This window comes from Phyllobates terribilis, unplaced genomic scaffold (assembly GCF_046119375.1).
Source record: "Phyllobates terribilis strain yellow unplaced genomic scaffold, ASM4611937v1 Scaffold_4__5_contigs__length_816908805, whole genome shotgun sequence".
Classification (NCBI taxonomy): domain Eukaryota; kingdom Metazoa; phylum Chordata; class Amphibia; order Anura; family Dendrobatidae; genus Phyllobates; species Phyllobates terribilis.
This window is the reverse complement of record NW_027362764.1, coordinates 400880667-400897271: the sequence shown is the minus strand read 5'-3', so window position 1 is coordinate 400897271 and position 16605 is coordinate 400880667. Positions and strand designations below refer to the sequence as shown.

The following is a 16605-nucleotide window of genomic DNA, read 5'->3' as shown; positions in this document are numbered from 1 at the left end:
TCCTAAACTACCAAGACCTCTAGGGTATTATACATTTATCCATTACTACCCTAAGCCAATATGGATAATGGGTACCAATAGTAACCCCTTCACCACCCCAGCCACCAGAAGTACTAGATATAAACCATTCTAGACCATCATAGATACTGCAGGAATACTAACACCTTACGTAATAATGCATAAATACATTGCATAAAAACACTGCAACTGTGGGCTAAAGGGGTTTCGCTGGACCCAGAGAGGGTGAGTAAAGCACAGTTTTTTTTTTAAAGTCCACTACTTTTTCATTGATGACCTATACTTAGGATAGGTCATCAATGTCTGATCGGCCAGGATCCAACACCTAGCACCCCCGCCGATCAGCTGTTATTGGTGTCATCGGTGGCGGCCGTCGGTTGGAAGTACTCACTTGCAGAGCTGGCTGTCTTCTGGTAGTGGCTACTGCAGGGTACTACACATCTGCCTCCTATTGAATGATGTGTAGTACCAAGCCTCGGTCACTATCAGAAGATGGCCAGCTCCGTAAGTGAGCACTTCTGGCCGGTGGCCTCCACCGATGACCCCGATAACAGCTGATTGGCAGGATAGGTCATCAATGCTAAAGTAGTGGACAACCTCTTTAACTAAGCATGCAGTAAAAAGTTTTTCGAAAGGGGACAACCCGTTTCAGCTACAGGATTTTTATACATATAAAGTCACCAACCATATTGAAATATCACTATTGCGATCTAGTGCGATCAACCGGAATTTCTGGGAGGATGACCATTGTCCCCCAATTCTAGACTTGGTAATAAAATAAATATTATTTTTTTTTAGCTGTAAAGGTTTACATGGAAGAATAGGTAACAGTAAAAAACGTAGTTTAGTTTAAATTATCATGGTTCACAAGGTTAACAAGGAAATATTACCAAAGTGCCAAGGGACCTACATGTACATGCTTTAGATTGTAAACCTAATTGTACTGCGTGTAAGGAGCAGGTGCAGGTCTTCGTGACTATTCATAATTGGATATACATATTAAATGCAAATGTAATCCAAGACTTAAAAGCCAAATGTTTGTTCTTATTTGCAAATTTAGAAGTTAAAGGAATTGTTTAATATGGCACATGAGAAAGGGATGTAAAAAAGAAGTGCCTGTTCTTATTTTGTCAGATTTGTTAAGATGCCATAATCACTTTACTTCTGTTCTCCTTATCAAAATGATTATGTGATTAAAAATGTTGGCAGTGCGTTTTTCCCTTAGCAAATTGCTAGGCTGAGGCACAGTCTAAAATGGTGTTCTCCATAAATGAATATCAGGAACGTCAGGTTAGATTATTGTTCTCCAAGCACTCTGTACGGACCCACCGCATACTGCGTCAGGTCTTATTTCAGAAATCTGTAAGTGGGAAACAATGAACAGATGTAGAAGAGACCACGGACGGAATAACAGGAAGGATAATAGTACTGGCCAGCAATAGGAAGCTAGCATGAAGCAAGGTTAGAAAGCCAAGATAAAGTCAGTAAAGATAAGACTAGAATTCGGAATCTTTCGGTGCACAATGTTGTATAATAGCAGAATGTTTCTTTTCATCATTAATCTTTTTACTATTACAAATATAGTCCAACATATATAGCAGTAAAACTCACCTGTCTGTCTGGGGACATATATGACTGATGGACAGTATGGTGCTGCTTAATGTCCTGGGATGATGATCTGTTCTTCATAGTGAGCCCAACCAGAAATAGAAGAGTTTTACTCTCTTCTGGGACATTGTAATATATTTCCATCCTCAAAATATGATATACTGTATGTGAATCAATGCATTCGCTTTTTATATGCTGTATTATGTGTTTCCTCAATATGTAGCTTTCCAAAAACAGATCTAAAAAAAATCTGTTTTGAAAACTTTTTTTTATTTTTTTCCTCCGCTCCTTTCCTCTTTCCTCTATGCTTTTTTTAAGCGATATACCAATGAGGCTTGGATGTAGATGACAAGAAAATAGCTTTGTCTCTATACAAATGACTAGTCAGACACATGTAATATTGACCCCGATTCATTCACTTTCTTTTTTTGTCTTGTGGTATTTGTTGCAGTTTTTTACACCAATTTCAGGTGGACACCATGAAAAATAACACATATAGAAGGAATACACATCAAAGGGTGTATAAATGTATACTTGGAAGAAAAAGACAAACATGATACGCCCACAAAAATCCTGGCACATCCAAAAATTAAACTTTGATTATACAATCAAAGAAAATTGAACAACAAGGAAAAAACATTTTAAAACAACAACAAAAAAAATCCAAGAAATTTCCATTTTAGCATATAAAAAAGCTAAAAACTGGACATTAATCCCCATTTAATGTCCAAAACTATGGACTATTAAGCAAGTAATTCCCCACATTAATATAAACCAATGATTATAAGATGAGATAGTCACAGAATATATATAAATACCTACTAGTTGTGTGGAATATAGATAAAGATCATATACGAGAGGGGAAAGGTACCAATGTGTATTGCTGGTATTGACCAGCTTCCCGAGGGTAAAATTTTTTTTTTACACCTGATCAATACCAGTGTTATTATATAATGTTATATCCATTGGATATAATTATCTCATGTCATATTCATTGGATGTTTTATATTAGTGTGGGGATTTACTTGTTTAATTGTCCAAGGGTGGGGGGTTCATTTCCCATTTTTAGCTTTATCATATGCTAAAATGGAAATTTCTTGGCTTTTTTTTTTCTTTTTTTAATGAGTTTTTTCCTTTTTCAATTTTCTTTGATTGCATAATAAAAGTTTAATTTTTGGATGTTTCTGGATTTTTGTGGCTGTATCTTTGTTTATTTCTTCCATGTAATATCACAAGTCACACGTACAATATTTGGGATAAGAGAATATTTTCTGATTACTGATGTCATACAGAATCAGGATTGAATTCTTTCCACCTTATAGAAAACAATCAAAGGGATTGGACATTTTTCAGCCACCATTTGACTACCATTGATGTATGTATTCTTTGAAAGATAAATTCTAGGCTGTAAGGTTATCTCAGGGAGTGTAGATCCACCATCAGAGTCATGGTTTATGATCATATTAATTATAGGACAAATGCAATGATTGCATTTTACTATAATGTATTTTTTTAATTCTTTATATCAGAATTAGAGCTACAAAGTACAATTTAGAATGTTTTTATCTAAGTATTTCAGTTACTATGTATAATCATGAACATGTATGGAGAAGAAAAAGCTTTTAGAAAAGTACAGTACTTTAATCTCCAGTCATTCTTGAGCTACTGCAACATTCCCTTTATGCCGCCATTTCAGCTTGTACGTTAGATCTCAGCCTGGCATTAATGCTTTCAGTCTTCATTAGGGCAGTGATTATAATCCCTTTCATATTTACTTTCACTGCTCATTAGATCATGAGACGTTCCTAATGGAAACATTATTTACATTCCACTGACATCCACCATTCATTGTATGAGCTCATAATTCTGCTTTGTCTAGTAAAGTGGCACAAGATACAGCTTTGATTCCACTCTTCCAATTTACAGGATTAAAACTAAAATCTACAACCATATACAATATCAAAAATAATAGTTAAAGTGAATCTGGAAATAAATCTCAGTTCTTTTTCAATAGTTGAAGTAAGTCAATTATTCATCAATGGAATACTGCCATGAGAAAGATAAGCAGAATGATTGGCTAAAGTAATGATTTAATGAATTGTGCATGCTCCTGTACCCTTACCACATTTTCGTGATGAGTTTGTTTTATAAATGATACTTGTTTCTAGCATTTCTAGCAATAATAATTTCTAATACATACAGTGCATTGCGAAAGTATTTGGCCCCCTTGAACTTTTCTACCTTTTGCCACATTTCTGGCTTCAAACATAAAGATATAAAATTCACATTTTTTTGGGGAAGAATCAACAACAAGTGGGACACAATCGTGAAGTGGAACGAAATTTATTGGATATTTTAAACTTTTTTAACAAATTAAAAACTGAAAAGTGGGGCGAGCAATATTATTTGGCCCCTTTACTTTCAGTGCAGGAAACTCACTCCAGAAGTTCAGTGAGGATCTCTGAATGATCCAATGTTGTCCTAAATGACTGGTAATGATAAATAGAATCCACCTGTGTGTAATCAAGTCTCCGTATAAATGCACCTGCTCTGTGATAGTCTCAGGGTTCTGTTTCAAGTGCAGAGAGCATCATGAAGACCAAGGAACACACCAGGCAGGTCCGAGATACTGTTGTGGCGAAGTTTAAAACCGGATTTGGATACAAAAAGATTTCCCAAGTTTTAAACATCTCAAGGAGCACTGTGCAAGCGATCATATTGAAATGGAAGGAGTATCAGACCACTGTAAATCTACCAAGACCCGGTCGTCCCTCTAAACTTTCATCTCGAACAAGGAGTAGACTGATCGGAAATGCAGCCAAAAGGCCCATGATCACTCTGGATGAACTGCAGAGAACTACAGCTGAGGTGGGAGAGTCTGTCCATAGGACAACAATCAGTCGTACACTGCACAAATCTGGCCTTTATGGAAGAGTGGCAAGAAGAAAGACATTTCTCAAAGATATCCATAAAAAGTCTCGCTTGAAGTTTGCCACAAGCCACCTGGGAGACACCAAACATGTGGAATAAGGTGCTCTGGTCAGATGAAACCAAAATCAAACTTTTTGTCCACAATGCAAAACGATATGTTTGGTGTAAAAGCAACACAGCTCATCACCCTCAAAACACCATCACCACTGTCAAATATGGTGGTGGCAGCATCATGGTTTGGGCCTGCTTTTCTTCAGCAGGGACAGGGAAGATGGTTAAAATTGATGGGAAGATGGACGGAGCCAAATACAGGACCATTCTGGAAGAAAACCTGTTGGAGTCTGCAAAAGACCTGAGACTGGGACGGAGATTTATCTTCCAACAAGACAATGATCCCAAACATAAAGCAAAATAAATGGAATGGTTCAAAAATAAATGTATTCAGGTGTTAGAATGGCCAAGTCAAAGTCCAGACCTGAATCCAATCAAGAATCTGTGGAAAGAGCTGAAAACTGCGGTACACAAACGCTCTCCATCCAACCTCAATGAGCTCGAGCTGTTTTGCAAGGAAGAATGGGTAAGAATTTCAGCCTCTCGATGTGCAAAACTGATAGAGACATACCCCAAGAGACTTGCAGCTGTAATCGCAGCAAAAGGTGGCGCTACAAAGTATTAACTCAAGGGGGCCGAATAATAGTGCAAGCCCCACTTTTCAGTTTTTAATTAGTTAAAAAGTTTAAAATATCCAATAAATTTCGTTTCACTTCACGATTGTGTCCCACTTGTTGTTGATTCTTCCCCAAAAAATTTGAATTTTATATCTTTATGTTTGAAGCCAGAAATATGGCAAAAGGTAGAAAAGTTCAAGGGGGCTAAATACTTTCACAATGCACTGTATCTTACTGCTCCATGTCAATAGTGTGAGATCTAGTGATGAGCGAGTATGTTCTGTTAACCCTTTCGGCGAGTATGCTCGGGCCGAGCACCAAGTAGTTACAGCTGCTCGGTGTTATGTTTGAATCACTCCCATGTGCATGATTTGCGACTGTTTGACAGCTTTAGTACATGCAAGGAATGTCTATTTCTTACACATTCCTCACATGTATTAAAGTTGTCAAACAGTCGCAAATCATGCACACGGGAGTGATTCAAACATAACACCGAGCAGCTGTAACTACTCGGTGCTCGGCCCGAACATACTCGCCGAAAGGGTTAACAGAACATACTCGCTCAACACTAGTGAGATCCCATTTAATGCCAACAAAAAAGATCAATAAATGAATACAAATAAAACATTTTAGTTTAATATACTATGTTAATTAAAAATGGTACACATGCCACTTACACTTAAGATATGTGCCCCTATGAGGACATATGCCACATTTCTTCCACTCACACGCTAGACACATACTGCACATGTGCCTCTCACACACTGGACACTTGCTGGAAAAAACACATGCAACACTGCCATAAAGGACATATGCCATACACGTGCCATATACAAACGGGACACATGCTACACATGTGACACTTTCCTTATAGGTCACGTGTTGAACAAAGGCACCTACATGCTGTATACATGCTGCGCACACATTATTTCATCACACCACCATAACCTACCCAAAGTCTCGTAGATAAGAGAGCCGTTACCTTGTCCATCTTCAGACTCATAGTCTTATTGGATCCCTTCTGCTCTGAATACAAACCTAGACAGAAGCAGAATTGAATGACTTTAAGTACATGCTATATTGTATTCCAAAGTATCAGATTTTTATCTGAACATAACTCACTAAAGTGCTGCATCGACATTACTGGTGTCACAGGTGTGTCAGATGTAACAGACAGTCGCTCTGCAGCTGGCTGCAAAAGATCTCTTTGTTTGGCATTGCAGATGCCTTCTTAAATCTGTCTTACTTTAGGACCCAGCAGCTACTTCCCTCCTGCTCTGATTGACACCCTGGCCCGGGTGTTTAAATACTTTCAGTTTGCTATAGGGAGGCGCCTGCGATATTCACATGTTCCCTTGTGAAGGCTTGGAGCTATTGCAGTCTGCTTACTTCCTCTCTAGTGCTTTGGCGGACGTTTGGTGTAATCTCTCTGAAGTCTGCTCAAGCTAAGTTTCTCCCCCCTGTGTTTGTCTCCCTTGTTGTCTTAGTTTTTAGTGGGGACTGACCAGTGCTCATAACCCCTTCCCTATCCAGGGCCTTGCTCTAGGGATTTACAGGGCGTAGGTTTCCTGTTTGGCGATTGGTGAGGAACCAATATATTGATGGTTGGGGAATCAGGGTGATATTAGATCAGCCTATGGGTCTCCACTCCCCCTTTCCCTAGTGCCTGGGCTCCCTTCCCCTCATCCCTTCGTGTTGCACTTAGTCTTTCCTACACTGTGCGTGACAACTGGGTGTTGGGTGGGCTTTGCTATGCAGCTATTTGCCATTTTAGCTACTGTTAAATTCCCAATTATGGATCAAAGATTCTACATTCCAGATATTACAATTTTTTCAGTTATTTTGTCCTAAATGCAAACAAGGACAAAAATAAAATCTTATAAAAAAATCTAAAAAGTGACTAAACCACAAAAAAAAATCTAGCATGAAACAAGTAGAAACCTGTGGGCATTTTTGTGTTTTTTTGTCAGTCAAATCCAGCATGTAGCATGCACAATCACAGTATACTGATTTTTCTTTTGACATAAGAATTAAAGTTGGCCAAATCCATTAAGCTCAGCTGAACGAGTTGACCATCTGGTGAGTATGGCGGCCTCTGGACTCTCCCCTGACAGAGGATGAGTGAAGGATTGGGCAGTGTTAATATAAATGCTCAAGTCTTTCAATCCTATAGAAAATAAATTGCTCCCAAAAACAAGTCACCACCGTTTCTTTCTCCCCAGTTAAAACACATTACCGCTCATTTACGTGTTTGGCGGAGTTGGAAGTATAAAGTCTATGTGAATGGACCTCTTTATTCTCAGACTTAGTGAAGGATATAGTAGTGCTTCATGTAAAAGGACAACCTAATCTCATAGATCATAATAATCTAAACTGCTTCATATTCTGTTGCCAAAGCTAGAAAATGCAGTTTATTTTGTCATACTATTTGAAATTTTCTTATATTCCGAAGATGAAGTCCACCTCCTCATAGTGATAATCTGTGTTGGGTCATTTTTCTTCTCCTTGGTTATTGCCAAAGTCGGCTTCATGATATTTTCTTTGGATTCATGTGTCATACTAATTTCTTTTCATTTTAAAAAAGACTGTTACAATAGTTCAGATTCTATGCACTTCGCTGCCTCTTAAACCGCATGTGACTCAATTCTGTTGCTGACCACACAACTGTTATCTACAGTATTTCAGCTATGGAAAATGAGTTTAGTGTTCAACAAAAAATGAAGAATATTCTAAAATGCATTTGTTTTTCATAAAGAGAGAAATGAGAATATGAGCATTGTATGATTATCGTGTGAATCATCTCATACTGTCAAGAGTTGGATATCATTGTTTGTGAATGAAAAGCAGAAGACGTTAGATGGAGAAGTGAAATTAAACTACAGGCCAAAGTGAACAGATTTATACCATTGCAAAAAGAAATAACATACTAATCCATTCAGTATTTTAATATCTGATGTGTTGTACAATTGCTTTGTTATTTTTATGTAATGAATAAATTATCAAATGATCCAAGTAGAACATTTTTGATATTTCTATTCCTATGGTATTATTAGGATTATATTAGCCAATTCTAAAACACTGTCCCATTATGGCTGGTGTTAAAACTATGTATTTAACTACTATTAACAGCCCCATTTTGGCATGTCTCACCTCAAATGGAAAGATATATTTTAATTATATAATGTATTCATATGTGGGTCCAGACCCTATATTTGCCAGTATATAGTAAATCTCTAAAACAGTAAAACATCCATCTCTGTGTAAAATCCTTATGGAAGGAAAAAAATACTATTTATTTTTAATTTAAAAAAAAAAAAAACTTAAAAAAAAAGCTAAAAAACTTCAGAAAAAAAGAGCTGCCTCAGAGGACATTGCGATCTGTTTCAAAGTCCCTAAAGACTTCTTTATCAGGTGTTAAAGATGTGGTCTGATACCTAAAATATTCTTTATAAAAATAAACCCTAACTACTTTTGTATTTGCTTTATTATAAAATTCTTTAGACTTCTCTCCATCAGTGGATTCTCAAACAGGACATCATAGGAAGCTAGGGCTGCACTCACTTTCATGCAGCATCTTTCACCCCTCCTGGAACAGGACATCATCATGGGGTGGTGCTGCTGTCACTTACTACAGCTTTTTTCATTGCTGAAGATGTCCTGAATCCATGGCACTGGCATAAGCTGTGAGAGAAGTGACTGAGGCACTCAGCTTCTGTCTCCACTGCCGTATCAGAGGAAGCAGCGTGACTTTTCGGTCACTTTTCCCAAAGCTTTTAGCAACACTATGGATTCAAGGCTTTTTTCATATGGCAAAGAAGAAAGAAAGAGTGTGGCAAAAATGAAAGAAACGGTTGTAAGTCACCACAGTGCGGCTCACTAATGACGTCTTGTTCCAGGAGAGGAGATAGATGCTATGGGGAAGTGAGTGCAGCTCCAGCCTCCTGTGATGTCCTGTTTGAGACTTCTTTCAAATAAAATGTAAAAGGAAATGAAGAAAAAAAAAGCACATTTAGGGAACAGCTGAGTAAGAAGAAATGTAGGGTATTTTATAATAAAAGGATAGTGTACTTTATAATAAAGGAACTTACAAAAGTGTGAAGGAGTAAAAATAGATATTTTATCTAATAATAAATAAATCAATGTCAAAACATGTGGAAATAATGTTATAATTTGGAATTTGTGAACCGATAGTAGTATTTACGGTGTATGAGTCTTTAGAAGGTTTATTTTGTTTCCAAATATGCCAATTTCTGCTCAGTGGAAAGCTTCCATTAATTGGTAGTAGACAATTTCTTTGCTGACTTCCTTGTTATTGAATGTCTTCCAGATGTGACTTATTAAAGCTGCGTTCTGTCAGTTCAAGAGACTTTGCCTCTTCTTGATCTTCCAGAAGCCATGAATTTCTACATCTCTCATATTAACGGCCTGAATGTTGGCAATTAGACGTGAGGAAATAACACTATTAATTAACCTGTTTGCCTCCTGTTTCTTCCTTAGTCACTGAACGGATTTGCTCTTGTTGTGAGTACAGAAGGGATGATATTCTATGCTTCCTCAACTATACTAGACTACCTGGGCTTCCACCAAGTAAGTGCAGTTCTCCTAATCCATTAGTAAATTGATGGAAATATCTATCGGGAACTTTGCATTATTCCTGTAGTCTGTACTTCCAATGTTGTTGCTACTGGAACTAAACTAATACATTTTAATACTTCACTAGTCTGTGTTTTATTGCAAAAAAAATAATAATCTGTCTTTTAAATAATGCAATGGACAGAAATGTGACTTATTCACAGTATTATAAAAAACGTAAATATATATTTGCTTCTAAGTGAGAATCTGATTTGCCAAGCTCCCCGAACATTACATTGCACTGATTACACTATCCATGCAGATTTCTAAAATTTAGGTTTCCTGAGCTGAGCTGCAGTACCTGATAATGGCCACAACAATGTGTATGGCGCTGTGGTACTTCCAGGTATAAGGTAATTGTTGGGGGTGCTGGATTTCAGACCCCCACAAATCTGATATTGATGACCTCTACTGAGCATTTAGAAAAAATTTCCAATAGTTCTGTTTTTGCTTCATGTATTTTTTTTTATTTTCCTTCAAAAAACACAGAACAGAATGTTCTTGTATTATTTCAAGTAATATTTTGGTTGAAAACCCTTTATGAAGCATATGTATCGGAGATAGGGTTAAGTGACAGGAATGGCGCCCCATGGATATGAGTAATATGATGCTGTATTGTGATACCTCTCTTCTATGATACAAATGTCTGATGAAGAGTTTTGACCTGAAAAGTTGACTAAAACTAATAGACGCACATGCTTTTTTTTATTCGGATCTGGGGAAAAAACACATGAGGCAAAGCCAGAACTGTTGGAGTGTTGTTCTTTCTTCAGTAGTCAGCTGTTCCTGTACTATTGGGCTAAAAGAGGTGTTCTGCCTGGGTTCCTGATTATGGTGACTATCCTATGGATAAGTCATATCTTATCTTAGCCCTGGACAACCCCTTTAAATGACCACATGGGACGCTCACATTAAGGCACCCCTAGCAATATACTGCATACAACAAGCGCTTACTTCTTAATTCTCTACACAAAATACCTTTCCCTAGGCTAGGCAAGCTTGGTGTAATATTTATTCTATAAATTCTCTAGCATTTCATACTGGAAATATCACAGGTTACATTTTTTATTTCTGGATTCAATAAACATGTGAAATTACAATGTACAAACTACGGAAAATATCTAGCCCAGACTTATATTTTTTTATTAAATATTTTAGAATATGAATCTCGCCTAGAGATTGGGTTTGCCACCTAAAATTCTTAAAACTAAAAAAAAATCAAATATTGGAAGCCACATTCACCCCTTTAAGAAAACAATTTAAGTCATGATGAACTGAGAAAATGTCTTACCAGTTGGGAAGGGTTTTTCTTTTGGCAAAAACACTGTGTTCACATGTCCTTTAGAGTGCTGGGCCCTAGGAGTTTCCGAAAATCTTAAGAAAGTGTAAAATCCCTTTGGCAACCTGCAGACCTGTCTTGATTATCATATTATATACTTGTGTGTTGGCTTATTTTGTATTTTAAAATAAAATGCATATTATCCCGAGATGGATATAGATTTTTTATGGAAAAACATCCCTTCTCTCTGTTATGGTTACAGACATTTGTGCCCAAACACTGATGGAATATACAAGATACATCCACTATTAATATTACTAGTAAGATGCATTTGAAGATGTAACCGAGAGGTGAAAAACAAATCTCTACTTTTATGCTGAATAATCTTCAGTCAGCCTCTTCTTTGGTAGAAAAATCTAATTCAGGGCATCAAAATTTCTGTAGATGATCTGTCCGGAACTGGACAAACTATTCAAAATGTACAAAAATAAATTTAACATTTCAAAAAACAATATCAGTGACCAATATAAGTGACCTTCTTTTCTACAGCCATAAGCCTGCCATCCATGGAGTCTGTCAGTTTTTTAATCTGTTGATCAACTTTTTTGGACAGTGCCAACCACAGCTCTCAGACACTGTACAAAGAGGTGTACTGTTTTCCTACACCATAAATCATCTTTTTAAGAAAGGCCCACAAGTTCTCAATAGGGTTTAGGTAAAGTGAGGAAGGGAGTTAATGTCATCTTTCACCTCTAAGACCTTTACTGGCTAGCCAAGCAGTGGAGACTTCAATGCATGTGATGGAGCATAGTCCTGCATAAAAATAATGGCCTGCTTGAAAGATGCAGACTTTTTCCTGTACCACAGCTTGAAGAAAGTGTCTTCGAAAAACAGTTGATTAGCTCATTTTTAATAATACCAGTCCATGGCAGTACCTCATCTCCACCTTGCTGGTGTCTGATGCGAAATGGAGGTCTGTGTCCATTACTTATCCACCGACGGGCCCATCCATCTGGTCTGTCAAGAGGTACTGTCCATAAAACCTTTGAAAAATCTTGTCTTCAGACATTTCTTGGCCCAGTCGATTCAACTTCTGTGTCTTGCTCAGTGATGGTTGGGTTTCAGCCTTCATTACCTTGATCACGTCTCTGAGTACTGAACACCTTGTACTTCTGGGCTCTCCTGGGAGGCTGCAGCTCTGGAATATGATAGCGCTGGAGGATAAAGGGCTCATGGTCACTTCACGTTTGATTCTTCTCAAATCTTTGGCAGTTAATATGTGACTTTTTTTATCAACACTTTTTTGCGACCCAGTTGACTATTTGCAGCAAAACGTCTGATGATTCTGTGATCACGCACCAATATCTTAGCAATTTGTAGAGTGCTGCATCCCTCTGTAAGACTTTTAGTAATTTTGGACTTTTCAGAATCAGATAAATCATTTTTGGCCTATTTTAATTCAGGAAAAAAAGCTGCCTAATAATTCTGCACACCTTGATAAAGGATGTTGATATCCTTAAGTCGCACCCTCCCTCATTACACAAATGCACAGCACCTGATGTGCTTCATCCAATAAGCATTCAAGGTTATACAGGTTTGAGGTGGAAAATCAGCAAAAAAATTATGATAAGTGTATAAGGCTGAATAAGCCCACTATACCTAAACACATTAGTTAATACATCAATAACTGAGGTTATGCTTAGAATAAAGCACTTAGTCACAAATAATGAATTATACTTAGGATAGGGTCAAATGACCATATATTCTCTCATCCGAGAGAATAATAATAATAATCTTTATATCGTGCCAACATATTCCGCAGTGCTTTACAATTCAGAGGTTCATATACAACAGTCATAAGTAACATAGCTAAAGATAATACAATAATTAAAGCAAAAATAATGACGACCCTGCTCGTAAGAGCTTACAATCTACAATGTGGTGGGGTGATGCAAAGTACAATGGCTTATTTACACTGAAGGTCCAGCCATCTTGAGGGGATGAGGGATAGATAAAGGCTGCAAGAGCTCGTCACCAGCCAGTATCTGTAGTGCTTTTGGGTGCGGTTGAGTTTGGTGGAGAATTATGTTTGGAGAAATAGTGAATGGGATATAAAAATATAAAAGGACTTTGATTACGGAACGTGAAAGGCCACCCTACAAAGGTGTGTTTTTAGGGAGCGCCTAAAACTGTGTAAGTTGTGGTTCGTCCTAATTTCTTGGGGTAGAGCATTCCAAAGAATAGGTGCAGCTCGGGAGAAGTCTTGGAGACGGGAGTGGGAGGTACGGATTAGTGCGCATGTTAATCAGGCCAATTATGCAAATCACACTCTTATCGCACTCTGATCAGAGTTTGATTAGAGTGTGATCATAGTGTGAACCGATTCTCTCAGATGAGGAGAAGATGAAAACAAATTCTCCATCTTTCCCATTCTGTCAAACCATGGAAATCAGACTGCACTCAGCAATCATCCGAGCAGGGCCGGCGTCAGCACCCGGGCAAGTGCCGGGGCCCTGAACAGGCGGGGGGGCCCACTTGCGGTCTGGCATACTGCCGGGTTATGGACGGAGGAGAGTGGTGCCAGCGCCCGCCCTTCTCCCCCACTTGCTTAGGGCCCCAGCAGCCGGATACTTACCTCTCCCTGTGCCTCCGCAGATCCACTGTCTTCCTGCTGTGCGCTCCCTGTGACGTCTCAGGTCAGAGGGTGCGGTGACGTCTTTCCACCGCGCCCACCCATGAGCCATCACAGGCAGCGCAGAGCGGGAAGACGCCGGCGATGTTGAAATCCAGACCTGAGCAGCGGAAGCAGGTGAGGAGGAGTGAGGTGAGTATTTGATTTTTTTTAATGTATGGAGGCATGGGGCATTATATGGCGGGGTGACATCCTGCATGGGGCATTATATGGGGGGGAAAGGGACATCCTGCATGGGGCATTATATGGGGGGGAGAGGTGACATCCTGCATGAGGCATTATATGGGGGGAAAGGGACATCCTACTTGGGGCATTATATGGGGGGAAAGGGGCATCCTGCATGGGCCATTATATGGGGGGGAGGGACATCCTGCATGGGGCATTATATGGGGGGAGAAGTGATATCCTGCATGGGGCATTATATGAGGGGTGACATACTCCATGGGGCATTATATGGGGGGAAGGAACATCCTGCATGGGGCATTATATAGAGGGGAAAGGGAAATCCTGCATAGGGCATTATATGGGGGGGAGAAGTGACATCTTGCATGGGGCATTATATGGTGGGTGACATCCTGCATGGGGCATTATATGAGGGGTGACATCCTGCATGGGGCATTATATTGGGGGGAGAAGTGATATCCTGCAGTGGGCATTATTTGGGGGGGATTGACATCCTGCATGGGGCATTATATGGGGGGTGACATCCTGCATGGGGCATTATATGGGGGGGGTGACATCCTGCATGGGGCATTATAAGGGGGGGGACAGCCTGCATGGGGAATTATATGGGGGCCAGTATCCTGTATGGAGCATTATAAGGTGACCAGTATCCTGTATGGAGTGTTATATGGGGGCCAGTATCCTGTATGGAGCATTATATGGGGGCCAGTATTCTGTATGGAGCGTTATATGGGGGCCAGTATTCCGTATGGAGCATTTTATGGGGGCCAGTATTCTGTATGGAGCATTTTATGGGGGCTAGTATACTGTGTGGAGCGATTCGCCGGTTTCTAAGCTATTGTGGAATTTACAATAGATATCACTCATGTAATGTAAGAAGTGAAATCTTTGCATTGTACTATATATATATTTATCTGCGATATCTGTGCATCATGAATCGTGGTATGTGTTAAAGGGGCCCACTGAGACTCTTTCGCACAAGGCCCAGAAAAACCTGGAGCCGGCCCTGCATCCGAGTGTAGTCCAATGCTTTCCACGGACTCATTGCATAGCTGAGTATGATCAAACACGGGCATGCAGCGATCTTTTTCCTTGGAAAAATCAAGCATGTGCGTGACCCTATAGAATAACATTGGTCCAAGTGCGATCCAATGTTTTCTCGGATCGGACTCAAAATATGGCTGTCTCTATGAGCTCTAACACATTTGTAAAAAGAAAACCAGGTCTACATTGTCGAACAGAAAAATAAAACAGATAAGCCATCTATATGGGAAATCTAATAACTTATTCCAGAGAAATACACATTTTTCTTATATGTAAATGATCTCTTCCAGGCTCTGGGGCGGATGGTACCTGGAAGATATCTCTGCCTCCAGAACTTATTTTACATGAAGGGGAGTTACCAGTGTGAGACAAGTAACTAACACAGGACAGGAGAAATGAACTTTGTCTTCTTACAAACACATTTTTATGCAGCTCTCTCTGAGCTCTGCTGTATTACAACAATATTACAGCCCAGCCTGGGAGATTGAAGCTGAGAGGAACCTGCAGATATGTCAGGTATAATCACACACAGCTTTGCAGTGAGATCAGGAGAGCAGAGAGCGGCCATTACATATCACACTGGTAACTCCCCCTTCATGTAAAATAATCTCTGGAGGCAGCGTTATCTTCTAGGCAGCGTCCCCCCATAGCCTGGAAGAGGTCATTTATATAAAGTGATAAAAGAAGATTTATCCACAACAAGGCATCTGCTATGAGGCATACAGTGATCACTCTCCTCAGTAGTCTATAACCTGTATGACCATATTAATAGTTTAGATAGGTCAAATGTGGGGACAGATTCCCTTTAAATAATGAATAAAGAGCAAACATAACAGTCATCGTAGGAACCATTTTTACTCCAAAAAAGCCACAAAGACAATGCAATGATGATTTGTGGCTTAAGAACTCATTGAGGGCTTAAACCATATTTGCAAAAAGTTTGACATAGACCAAAAATTCACTGAACAAATAAAATAAATAAATAGAAAACACCAAATTAAGATATCATACTTAACAACTGTAAAATTCATGCTTGCTATATCAAAAATATACAGTACAGACCAAAAGTTTGGACACACCTTCTCATTTAAAGATTTTTCTGTATTTTCATGACTTTGAAAATTGTACATTCACACTGAAGGCATCAAAACTATGAATTAACACATGTGGAAATATATACTTAACAAAAAAGTGTGAAACAACTGAAAATATGTCTTATATTCTAGGTTCTTCAAAGTAGCCACCTTTTGCTTTGATGACTGCTTTGCACACTCTTGGCATTCTCTTGATGAGCTTCAAGAGGTAGTCACCGGAAATGGTCTTCCAACAATCTTGAAGGAGTTCCCAGAGATGCTTAGCACTTGTTGGTCCTTTTTCCTTCACTCTGCGGTCCAGCTCACCCCAAACCATCTCGATTGGGTTCAGGTCTGGTGATTGTGGAGGCCAGGTCATCTGGCGTAGCAGCCCATCACTCTCCTTCTTGGGCAAATAGCCCTTACACAGCCTGGAGGTGTGTTTGGGGTCATTGTCCTGTTGAAAAATAAATGATG

At 39.0% G+C, this 16605-nt stretch overlaps 1 protein-coding gene across 1 annotated transcript in view; it reads left to right on the top strand.

Moving 5' to 3' along the window:
* Nucleotides 1-16605, top strand: part of AHRR (aryl hydrocarbon receptor repressor) — a 457961-nt gene that overhangs the window by 306314 nt on the left and 135042 nt on the right. The window contains exon 5 of the mRNA XM_073678511.1: nucleotides 9723-9812. Within this exon, the coding sequence (XP_073534612.1) occupies nucleotides 9723-9812 (90 nt within the window). The remainder of the gene's footprint in view (nucleotides 1-9722; nucleotides 9813-16605) is intronic.